General features: G+C 34.8%; 1 protein-coding gene and 1 long non-coding RNA gene across 8 annotated transcripts; one reads left to right on the top strand and one right to left on the bottom strand.

Moving 5' to 3' along the window:
- Positions 1-3,713: 3,713 nt before the first annotated feature.
- LOC130730319 (uncharacterized) lies at positions 3,714-6,313 on the bottom strand. 5 transcript variants are annotated; one of them, XM_057582295.1, is made up of 9 exons: positions 6,153-6,313; positions 6,002-6,079; positions 5,786-5,884; positions 5,324-5,611; positions 5,148-5,249; positions 4,946-5,020; positions 4,730-4,828; positions 4,238-4,546; positions 3,714-4,135 (listed from the first exon to the last, which is right to left on the bottom strand). In XM_057582295.1, exons 1-8 carry the CDS (start codon positions 6,214-6,216, stop codon positions 4,245-4,247), a joined length of 1,107 nt encoding a protein of 368 aa, XP_057438278.1. In that variant the 5' UTR covers positions 6,217-6,313; the 3' UTR covers positions 3,714-4,135; positions 4,238-4,244. The 5 variants fall into 5 exon arrangements, with proteins under 5 accessions (XP_057438278.1, XP_057438279.1, XP_057438277.1 ...); XM_057582296.1 differs by having other exon boundaries at positions 3,714-4,125; XM_057582294.1 differs by having other exon boundaries at positions 4,243-4,546.
- An 18-nt stretch (positions 6,314-6,331) lies between these two features.
- Positions 6,332-12,247, top strand: LOC130730321 (uncharacterized). 3 transcript variants are annotated; one of them, XR_009016316.1, is made up of 7 exons: positions 6,332-6,851; positions 7,730-8,048; positions 8,265-8,315; positions 8,380-8,503; positions 8,755-8,804; positions 10,338-11,467; positions 11,900-12,247. It is a non-coding gene; the product is annotated as an uncharacterized LOC130730321 (long non-coding RNA). The 3 variants fall into 3 exon arrangements; XR_009016315.1 differs by lacking the exons at positions 10,338-11,467; positions 11,900-12,247 and adding an exon at positions 9,629-10,330 and having other exon boundaries at positions 6,392-6,851; XR_009016314.1 differs by having other exon boundaries at positions 6,394-6,851; positions 10,338-12,247.
- The last annotated feature ends 229 nt before the right edge of the window (positions 12,248-12,476 follow it).

Below are 12,476 nucleotides of genomic sequence, written 5' to 3'. Positions count from 1 at the left end.
AGCATGGTTTGTACCCTTTGGTAAAAAGACATAGGTCATAAAATAGTGAAGCAGGCGATCATCAGGATTCAAAATACCAACAAGCATTGTGTCCTTTGTCTTATGAGTCTCACAAAGTTCCCTTTTCTTAAGCAAAGATGCTAACTTAGACTCACGACACAAAGAGGTATAATAAGCTTTCTTATCAAAATCAGACCAAGGACATGGTAAACCATCACCCAACTCGAGTCCCACACTAGGAATACGAGCACAGTTCCCAAAAGTAGCAACATCCATGCGAATCTTCTTGCCCTTAACTTGAGAATACAAAACATTCTTTTCTACCTTAAGGTTGCAATAAAACACCTTAACCAAATCGGGATAATATTCAACAGTGTCTTCAAACATTTGGTCTAAACCTTGTTCCTCAATAAGATTTTGAAAAAGAAACCCACCAGAATTAAAAGATAAAATATTACCAAATTTTGTAGGTAGGATTGAACGGGAAGCAAAGGACGTGACTTCCCTTTGATCCTCACCTTCATCCAGAGGATTATATGGCTCCGTGGTCTTCCTTTTGCGTTTCAACTTTGAAGGATGAGAAGGAGGCATGATTTTAGGGTTTAGGGTTTTAGGATCTCTCAAATGGAAAAGAAATTGAAGAAACTGAGTTGGGGAAAGTGTTTAGAACACTTGAGATATATGAAATTGATCTTTATTTCTATCAAATCGGTGAACACTTGAGTCGCGTGATCTAGAGGGAAAGAGAAGCTTGGAAACGCGTTTCCAGGGAGCCCAGGAGAAGAAAAACGCGTGAATGAAGGAAGAAGGAGCTGGTTCGAATTTAAAGTGGAACATGTAATCGATTATTTATTAATTGTAACCGATTCCTGTAGGATTCTGTTTGGCCGTTCTGAACCCTGGGGATCGCGTAATCGATTTCCCAACTTAACTGCTGAAAGCTGAAAACTCGAAATCAAACACCTCGGCAAAAACAGGAGATCCAAAATGTGACAGTATAACAGCAGCATGTTATCCCTTGGTTTTTCTCATGGGATTTCCGAGTGGCTCGGTTAGAGTTGAGGTAGCAAAATACTTCACGGTCTGAGAGAATGGCAAGGGGCTCTTGTTCTTGAAAATCATGAATTGAATCACAACTTCATATAGAAAATTTTTAGGCAAATCTCCCTCTAAACAAAACAAAAGTAATCTCATCATGTTTCATGCACTCTTGTATACAAATTAAATTATATACTTGGTTTATAAATGTCATATGAAAGTGCATGTCTTGTAGTACAAATTTATCCACAATACACATATTTTTTTATACCAAATACTTTAACTTATCCACACACTACACGTGCAATACCAAACACACAATCTCTAACTTATCTGCTAATTGCCAAGGAACTCACTAATCATGAACAAAAATTCCAAGTTCATTAGTTTACAAACAGAACACAAAAAGGTACAACGATTTATAATAGAACATTATTGGCCTAAGTTCCTTTCTTATATTTGGAAACCATTCATTATCTGTACATTTTCAATTTGAATTTGTTCCAGCTCAAATAGGAATATAAAATGCAGCAGCAAACTAAGAAGAAAACAATTTAATCTTGGTTTGATTACCATCACGTTAGGCGGCAGTCACCATTGTATTGGGATAAGAAAAATGTCCAAGGGTTACTGTCTCTTGCCTAATTCATGTTCTAACTTTTTGCTCATTCCCACTAAATGTCCAAAGCTCCTAGCCTAATGCATAATCACGCATAACATGGGTTTCTTACTCCAGCAACTACTGCTGAAAAAGTTATTAAATGAATATGGTACCCTCAATTTGGAGGTTCTAAAAAAAAGGAATGAAACATTGTAAGCAACCTTTAGAATTCAACAATCAATAATCAGTAACAAATTAAACAATCTGCTGCCAATACAAAGATTCAAGCAACCTCAGCATCAAGGAGAACTATCTGGATACCAAATGGATTAATTGGTTCTCCAACAGTACGAAGCTCCCACACCTCAAGAACCCTGACTTTCACTCTCCATAGATCTCTTCTAGGTATAAGGCTCTTAATCGAATTAAAACCACCATTAATATCAGAGGTTGGAAACTTGGAATGAGGATTGTGTGAATTGTGGTGGAGTGAATTGTCGTGCAGCAAGAGTTGTGTGAGCATTTATAGGCAAATGGATATGAGTAAAAATTCAAAGGAGAAGAAGTTGTGTAATGCATTCGACCTGTAACCCTAGAACTAAAAACCTAATCCCAACTTCAAATCAGAATGGAAATGACAGATGCATAAAAATGGATGAACCGAACCTAACAATGGGGAGTGGTTGCAAAGCAAGTACCAAATCCCCCAAAAAAAAAATCACATCTAATAAAAAAGATCAGATAAAAAATTCAAATAAAGGACGAAATTAAGAACAAACGTATGAGATTTGCTAAGCTACAGCGGATTTAAGCTCAATGGAGAATTGTTACTAAGCTTAACCATGCAATGGTTGACGAGCGACGTGATAGCCAGAGCCGGAGGAGTGACGTCAATCACAGCTGAAGCAGGGGAAATACATGACGTTGCTAAAGTCGCAGAAGAGAAAAATCGGAGAGAACAGAGGTGGAAGAGAAGTGAGGTCGTGCTTTCCCCATGAAATCCGGAGTGGAGGGAGGCAGCGTGGGCAAAATGAGAGAGAAACAGGTGCCAAAATAAGAAACGACGTCGTTTAGAATGTTCCGGTTGAAAAAAAACACAATATGTAAGTAAAAAAGCAAGCCATGTGGCGCAATGCGATTGGAGGTGTTTTAGCTACAGTAAAAAAGCAGCTCACAAATAAGGAGTAGTAGATGCCAAGCATGAGTATCAAGTATCAATGCCAATCTTTTTGAAATCCATTATTAAAGAGTAGGCTAACAGTATGTTATTTCTTTTAAAAATATCATTCTACGCTGAGATAAAGACATGACTCAAAATCCATCACATTGGAACTAATCATTTTTCAAGTCAATCTGCTCAAAAAGACCACATGCATTCAAAAATTGGGATGCATATACTCAACCATAAAAGCTAGCTCAAGAGTTAAGGTTTACACAACCCTTATAAAGGCTATCTATGCTCTATCTCTAGCCAATGTGAGACTTCTAACACACTCTCATGTCCAGGACTGAACAACCTAGAACGTGGAAACAACAACAGGTGTCCCAAATATGAGAAGTCTCGGAAACAAACAACAAATGGACACATTTGAGCTCCCCTGAGCAAGAGTGCTACTTCTTTTTCTCTCAAGAGGTGCAAGCCATGAATTCCAGAGATAAGTGTTGAGTGTTAACTCTGAAAACAACTGGTTACAGAATTTTTTTCAACTCTTTTTCATGGCATTACGCCAAAGAACAATAACATAATTTCTTTCAACTCTTTTTTGATGGCATTACGCCAACGATCAAGAACATAAACCTGGTTGATCAACCAACATCATATTTCAACAATGGAAACTGCAATAAAAAACCTCTAAACCGAAAACTTAGCTGTAGATTTCAGTGCACCGGTTTTACATGAAAAGTCGTATGCCGGTCAAATTGATCTTCCCACCCACAAGTACAGTGCTATAAACTTAGCTCATAAGATGATTGAATGGTCGCATCAATCAACAGAGCAAATATTACAAGAGCTCTTTTACACAGCCAATTAATGCGTGCTAGTTATATATGATAAAACAAAATCACACTCAAATCCAATCAAATGATTTCTTATCATTGTTTTCCAATTCTACCAACTGTAAAAGGTATATATAGATGGTCTCACAACATGTAAAATAAAATTAAAATAATAACTTGTTCCATGACTACTAAGAACAACCACAAAAGTCTTGTCTTATCCCACTAAGTGAGGTAGGCTAAGATGACAAAGAGAAGATAGATTTCAGCTGATCTCAATCCTTAAAAGGGTGATCCATTTGTGCTCTTGAATGTCAGCTGGATTCACTTTAAAAGGACTTATTCAACCTTAATTAAAAAAGGTTAAACTTACAACTTAAATTTGAAATTCAAACAGGGAGCACATGAAATTCTCTAAACTCATTAAATTCTTCTTCGGTTCAATCAGCCAAAACCAGAAAACTCCTAGCACCACTTGGGGGATGGTCCTAACAAGAGCTGAATTGAAGTTCACAAAAAAAAAGGACAAAGATATATAAGAAAGAAAGAAAACATGAAATTAATTAATTAATTAAACTCGATATGATTTAGGGCTGGTACCTTACCTTTAGCGAAGGTAACCTTCTGGCAGGTGTGCAGCGGGATCGAAGTCTTTCAAACATCTGATGTCTTCCACGGATATATGATTATCAATCGGCCGATAAATACAATGTTCTTCTCTAAACCGCTCAATTTCTTGTTCGGTTCTATCAGCCATACTCAGATAACGCCATCCATAACCTGGGGGAGTGGCCCTATAAGATTTCGTGAACAACTCCAACCTCATAACTTCCTCATCTTTGCCACTGTATTCTTCTCCAAACACTTTGCGCCAGATTTCGAAAGCTTCCTCAGGGGTAAATTCCATGGCTTCAACAATTACAACAACAAAAACAGAAAAACCAGCAAAGATATATGAGAAAGAAAGAAAGAGGAAAACATGAAATTAATTAACTCAATATGATTTAGGGTTTACTTTAGGATTGGAATCTACAACAAACAAGAATATATAAGAACAAAAGAAAACATGAAAATATGATTTAGGGTTTGTACATTTAGGAACAGAATCAGTGTTGTGTTCTTCTCCTCCTACTAAATCCTTGTCAACTTTGAATTTCTTTACCGGTGGAGCAAAATCCTTCCCATTCTCAGCTGACCAAAAGAAAACAAACAAGGAATCCATTGGAACGGGCACAAACAAGAATGAAACAAGCCAGCCAATAACATAAAAAGGAAAGAAAACATGAAAATATGATTTAGGGTTTGTACCTTTAGGAACGGAATCAGTCTTGTGTTCTTCAAGTACTAAATCTTTCAATTTCGCAAAATCCTTCTCATTCTCAACTGAACAAAAGAAAACAAACAAGGCATCCATTGGAAAGAGAACCAACAATAATGAAACAAGCCAGCCAATGCCAGCCAATAATATAAGAAAGAAAGAGAACATGAAAATAAGATTTAGGGTTTGTACCTTTAGGAACGGAATCAGTGTTGTGTTCTTCTTCATCTCCTACTAAATCCTTGTCAACTTTGAATTTCATTACCGGTGGAGCAAAATCCTTCTCATTCTCAACTAATCAAAAGAAAACAAGAAATTAATTAATTAAACTCATATGATTTAGGGCTTGTACTTTTAGGAAAGGTAACCTTCTGGCAGGTGTGCAGCAGGATTGAAGTCTTTCAAATATTTGATGTATTCCACGGATATATGATTATCAATCGGCCGATAAATACAATGTTCTTCTCTAAACCGCTCAATTTCTTGTTCGGTTCTATCAGCCATAGTCGGACAACGCCATCCATAACCTGAGGGAGTGGTCAGGTAAGATTTCGTGAACATCTCCAACCTCATAACTTCCTCATCTTTGCCACTGTATTCTTCTCCAAGCACTTTGTGCCAGATTTCGAAAGCTTCCTCAGGGGTAAATTCCATGGCTTCAACAACAAAAACAGAAAAATCAGCAAAGATATATAAGAAAGAAAGAAAGAGGAAAACATGAAATTAATTAACTCAATATGATTTAGGGTTTACTTTAGGATTGGAATCTACAACAAACAAGAATATATAAGAACGAAAGAAAACATGAAAATATGATTTAGGGTTTGTACATTTAGGAACAGAATCAGTGTTGTGTTCTTCTCCTCCTACTAAATCCTTGTCAACTTTGAATTTCTTTACCGGTGGAGCAAAATCCTTCCCATTCTCAGCTGATCAAAAGAAAACAAACAAGGAATCCATTGGAACGGGAACAAACAAGAATGAAACAAGCCAGCCAATAACATAAAAAGGAAAGAAAACATGAAAATATGATTTAGGGTTTGTACCTTTAGGAACGGAATCAGTATCAGTGTTGTCAACTTTGAATTTCTTAACCGGTGGAGCAAAATCCTTCCCATTCTCAACTGATCAAAAGAAAAAAACGATTGTAATTAAATTAGAGGTTGTGCTGCGTGCTTTGGTTTACGTGGTTTGTACCTGAATCGTGGTCTCGAATTAGAGACGCGGAGGGGCTGGAAATGGAGGCGCTAGGCGTCGACATCGTTGCGTTGCGTTGCGGCGCGGCGGTTGAGAGAGGAGAGGAAGAATGGAACGGAATGAATGAAAGAATGACCACGCTTGCTTCTTTGTATGGTTATTTGTGTAATTGTGTTATTTATTGACTAGAGAATCAATCCTGATCGTTTGTTGGTTTTGATCATGAGCGTTAATTCTTTAAAAGGAACTTAAATCCTCTTTCGCTGAAACGTGAAACGTGAAAGTTGAAACGCTTTGTGAAACGTATTACACTGCTACTTACTCTGTTCAGTCCCTTCGAAGATGGCTTCACCCAGGGGCGGAGCTAGGTTCCGGCTAGGCATGGCACATGCCCAGGCTTCTTGCCAAATTTTTTTTTACTTGGGCCATAGGCCTTTTTTTTAAAAAAAAAAGAATTTCAGATGGGCAAAAACAAATTTGATTGACACTGCCCTTGGCCCTTGCACACAACAGTTTTCCTCTCTTCTCTTAGTCTCACGCTCACGCACATGGAAAACATTCTCTGAAATTCTGAAACGGCTTGAATCTTCCCTTGTGCCTGCTTCTTCTTCGTCGCTTGTTCCTGATTTGTGCCTTGCAGTTGTGCCTGTTTGTGACTGCTTCTTCCTCTCTCTCTATCTTGTTCAGTTGTTCTATTAGGTATGTTGATTTTGCTTCTTCCCCTGTCTTTGGATTTGTCTCCTCTGTTGATTCTGCTTCTTCCCCTCTCTCTGGATTTGTCTCTTCCTAGTTCTATTTCACTTGCTTTATATGATAAGGAAATTTTCAGCATTTATTCTTAATTGGGTATTGTCATTCGTTTACTGTGTTTCATTGGTGATTCTGATTTTTGTGTTTTTGTTGTTGTTCTATCCAATTTCAATATACTATGTGCCTATTTCAATAGTGGCAATTGTTAAGCATGTGAATTTTGAGCTAATTTAATTGTTAAAAATGAATTAGCGTTGCTTTACAGATTAATAGTTGCAGAGTGAATCAGCCTTGCATTGCATATTAACTCCATGTATTTGAATACAACACAAGGGTTGGTCTCCTTGCATAACAAAAGAGAATAACTCCATGTATTTTAACACTAAATATGTTTCAGGCTTTGAGTGAGAGGGGATATGAGCTTGTTTCCGGTGGAACTGATTTGCAATTGTAACATTCAGTGCTAATAATTGTGTTATAGTCCCAAACCTTACATTTAATTGTCTATTGGTTGTGTCTTATAGAACAATTTTAGATGTTGCATTATAGATTATATATCTAAATGTATATCACTATGTGCCTCGTTTACCTCTTTTTCTTGTTCTTTTATCCTCAAGCTTTGTTGTTAGTTTGTCTTGTTGTCTCTTTCTCTTGTTCTTTTATCCTCAAGCTTTGTTCTTTTTCTTGTTCTTTTGCTGGTGACTATAGTTTCCTTTTCCCTACCCTGAGAGGGTTGTTCTCAAGGTTGCTTTTTATCTAATATATTATTCCTTTTTCTAAAAAAAATAATCAAATAAATTATTCGCGGTTCAATTTTTTTTGCCCAGGCTTCAAAATAATCCTGGCTCCGCCACTGGCTTCACCCACAGAATCGCATCATCTCTTCTTCAATCGCCGATCACCCAAATCCTTCCTCACCAATTCCTCAACCCACAGGATCTCATCTCAAGGAGGCCGATTTGGAGGACAAACTTCAGTTTTAGAGTCAGATCAACGCAGAACTACGAGATGAAAGGAGCAGCAATCGATAAAGAAGGGGATTCCAGTATGATTTGCCGAAGATTAGGGGTTTTAATCTTGGGATTTTGTTTATTGATTTCACGTTATGGTATCGCAGGGCGCAACTCTCTATTCTGCCATGCCAGGGTATTCTCATTTCTTCTCTCATATGGCTTATCTCCTTTCTCCTCTCTCACCTGTGGCTTCACACAACATCCCATCACAACTCAGCGAGTGAAGAAGGGAAAATTTCATGTTCCTCCAATCTTCTTTATAATTTGATAGTTTCTTACAACTACTTTTCTATTGTTTCAATCGTTTTACCAAAATTTCTTCTTAAAAATACAATGTCTTATTGTGCAGAGGCTTCTGAGACAGTGATGAGGCTTTAGAAGATTCCTTGGTGCCCGAAAGGTGAGCAATTGTTCACCTTTGCTTTAACTTCTACCTTTATGGAAATTAACATAGTAATATGCAGGTTGATATGCAAAATTAAAATGCCTTTACTTGAGGAGAGAGCATGTGCCAGAACAGACTCATTATGTAGGTTAGCATTGCAGCATATAGATATGCTTGAAGCTGCTCTCGGAGACAAAAACAATGTGAGTTTTCATATATACAATGATTCTTATTTACCATGAGTAAGAGTCACAGATTAAATCCTTGATCTCTATTCATCTAGGGTTTAGTTCTTCATTTAGGGGAAAACCCAGTGATTGCCTCTCTATATTTGTATCCACCTCTGATCCTCTTCTTGCTTTCCTCCTAGGCTGCAGGTTATTAATATGGCTTCATTATTTATATGATTTCAATAGTCTAATAGTGTCTTTCCTGTTTCCCCCTTTGAATGCAGAAAGCATGGTGTTGTCATCTTCTATCTCTCTGAATCACCCGTCTCCAAAGGTATACCTTCTTTTCAGTAATCTATCTATATACTATAAAAAAGAAGAACTCTGTGAGACCCACTTAGATGAGTTGGCACTCCCAGGTTCACTCTCACTCACCCTCCTCTTTAGTTGACAAGTGTCAAACTCAAATTCATTTTGACTAATTTATGGCCTTCTCCTTGATTTTAGTTTTGTGTCCCATCATTGTCAAGCATTCAAATAATCTTGAAATAACTCATTAATTGTTGTTTAATGATTTTTAAAGAATTTTTTAAATGAATATCAGAGAAGGATTATTCAATCAATTTTTTTAAAAAAATCTAATTTTAAGTAATCAAATGGTTGCATCTATTATGGAATTAAATCAATCAAGCATACATAAATTTCATTTTTTTTAATTATTCAAAGATAAATTATGCAAGATATGCTCTACTATTGATCAACCAGTATTCAGTGTTACCTTTAATTTTCTTTATAACAAATTATGAAAAGTCATTTTTTTCCAATCCTATTTTTGGGAGAAAATCCACGTTTTAATGGTAAAAATATGATTAATATTTGAATAAAGTCCAAATAATAATTGTGAAGAGTTTTATTTTATAATCAAAATAAGTTGGAACAACATAAATTTCGTAGATTAGGAATCCTAATATTGATATATTCACAATACCTTATTTATTTATCATTCTTCTCCCTACATACGGTCTAAATTTCTTTTCCTCTGACCTATTTGTTACTTTGTAGTTTCTATAAGGTTTGTTTAAAATTTTCAAATTATACACAGTTTATATTTGTATCGATTACTGATTATTACTCTTATATAAATTTTTTCCTTTGTAGGTTCTATAACTCAAATATGCTTGATTAACAACAAGATCGTTTATGAAGTTTTTATCATTAATCATGGACTACAACTTATAATAAGGGTTCATGTTGTTGTCATTGTTATGTTTATCTCATTTCAATTTCAAATAAATGCATTCCTTAAAAACTTGATTCTTATTACTATTCAAATGTTGACATTGTGAGGTCTATACAACCTCATCAAATTAATATATTTATTGTGGTCCATTCAAATAGTTATTCATAAATTTCCTTTTTTTTAATTATTCAAAGATAAATTATGCAAGATATGTTCTACTATTGATCAACCAGTTTTCAGTGTTACCTTTAATTTTCTTTACAACAAATTATGAAAAGTCGTTTTTTTCCAATCCTATTTTTTTGGAGGAAATCAACGTTTTAATGGTAAAAATATGATTAATATTTGAATAAAATCTAAATAATAATTGTGAAGAGTTTTATTTTATAATCAAAATAAGTTGGAACAACATAAATTTCGTAGATTATGAATCCTAATATTAATATATTCACATTACCTTATTTATTTATCATTCTTTCCCCTGCATACGGTCTAAATTTATTTTCCTCTGACTCATTTGTTACTTTGTAGTTTCTATAAGGTTTGTTTAACATTTTCAAATTATACACAGTTTATATTTGTATCAGTTACTGATTATTACTCTTATATAATTTTTTTCCTTTGTAGGTTCTATAGCTCAAATATGCTTAATTGACAACAAGATCGGTTATGAAGTTTTTATCATTAGTCATGGACTACAACTTCTAATAAGGGTTCATGTTGTTGTCATTGTTATGTTTATCTCATTTCAATTTCAATATAATGCATTTCTTAAAAACTTGATTCTTATTACTATTCAAATGTTGACATTGTGAGGTCTATACAACCTCATCAAATTAATATATTTATTGTGGTCCATTCATCTACATGTTTGTAACATATGTTCGGTTCCATATCTGTTCTACTTACTAAAAAGAGCCTAAATTAAGTCAAAACATATTTCTACTGATTCATCTTTACAATAAATTTAATCGCCGTGCAACGCACGGGTAAAGAACACTAGTAAATCTTATAGCAACATTGTTTACTTTTCTTTTTTGAATAGTTACATTCTTTCTCAGTCAAGGTATATGTTAGATGTGGGTTTTATGTTATGACTGCTTGATTCTATTTTCAATCTCATGTTCTATTTTAATCTGTTTCAATTTTTTTTGTTATTTCTCTTATAAGTTCCTCTATTGTTTAGATTTTTTGTTCATTTTTTTGTAATTTTGTAATTTTGTAATGTGTTTATTTTGTAAGTGATCTGAAGTGTTGTTTAGATAATTTCCTTTTTCCTATGTCAGCTGAAAACTACAGAAAAGCACTTCAAATGGTGCTGCAGGAAGTGCTTTGCGAGTAGTGGTTACTGCATATTTTGATTGAAATATTCAAAGAGCTGATAATCTGCTGCTTTTCATAATATTGACATCTTTTACTACATAAATATGCTATTGAATAGCTATTAAGTTGATTATCATACTATGAGTAAAAGTAGGCATCGTTCTTACTCTTTTTTACACTTGAAATTGGTTTTCGCTCTAAATTAGCTTTATATTTATAATAATATTTTCTACATGGGATGCAGATCAATTTGACTTATGATTACCAGTTTGTTTAATTTAGTGTAGATCAAGATTTTCATTGCGGAGCAACGATCCCAACAGTTTGGAAGATATCCTCTCCGCAAGTCATGCTTTTGAGGATCCAAATGAAGGTTAGTTCGAGGGCAATAGGCATAAGCTAGGTGTGCGACTTACCAAGCCTAAAATGTCCAGGTACTGCATTAAAATTAATTGAATATCTGGTGGCTTCATCTTCTCTGACATAACACAACTTCATCTAGAGTATATATATATATATATATATATATATATATATATATATGTCTCTAACTCTCCATGGTTGTTGAATTATATCAAATTACTTAACCGAACTGAATTTCAGCATCTTTCTATTGTTTCAAAACTTTGCTATGAGCTAATGCTTTTTAATTTGTTGATATATTATATAATTTGTCAAATTTTCATTGGATTTTTTATTGAAGACATGTATCTATTTTAGCAACGGATGTGCCACCATTTCCAAACATATGTACTGAATGATTTATTGATTATGATTGATGTTGGGTTTGGGAAAAGATTATGATTCCTTTTTTCTTTTCTACTTCAATTTCTCCTAACTCAGGTTTAACCTTTTGTTTGCATAAGAGGTTTACTAGGGTTGGACTATAATTAGAATGATTTGGAGGAACTATTATCACATTCGATAGGGAATTGGTGGCTATTTTACCTGTCTGTACATAGTCGAGAAGCAATTGGCAATTGCTATTTTACGCATCTGCTAACAAGCTATGGAAGGTGAAAGGAGAATCCTTGATCCGTTAGAGGGAACCTTCTGAAAATTAGAGCACTGCATGAGTTCTCTAATTCCTTTATCTTTTCTATTTTTCACTGCTTTTAATATGCATTTGTTATGTTGATCTTAGATAGCTCTCTAGGCTCTCAATTTGATGATATAAGACCTCTGGTGAGGTTAAAATGGGTGCCTCTTTGTCACTCCCTTTGTCTTTTCCTTTTATGCTTATATTCTAACCTGATTATACGTAATGGAAACAAGATTAAGTTTGCCATTGATGCCCATCATGGTTTTAATAAGTTCAAGACATTTTTCCCACAATTCAAAAATGGTCTTCAAGGTTTGATTATGGTTTTTCATTGGTTGTTTATGCATTGTGGGTTGAGCTGTGATTGGAACATGTGGGGGAAATTTATCACCAATGTTCGT

This window comes from Lotus japonicus, chromosome 1 (assembly GCF_012489685.1).
Source record: "Lotus japonicus ecotype B-129 chromosome 1, LjGifu_v1.2".
NCBI lineage: Eukaryota > Viridiplantae > Streptophyta > Magnoliopsida > Fabales > Fabaceae > Lotus > Lotus japonicus.
This window is presented reverse-complemented; position numbering and strand designations above follow the sequence as displayed.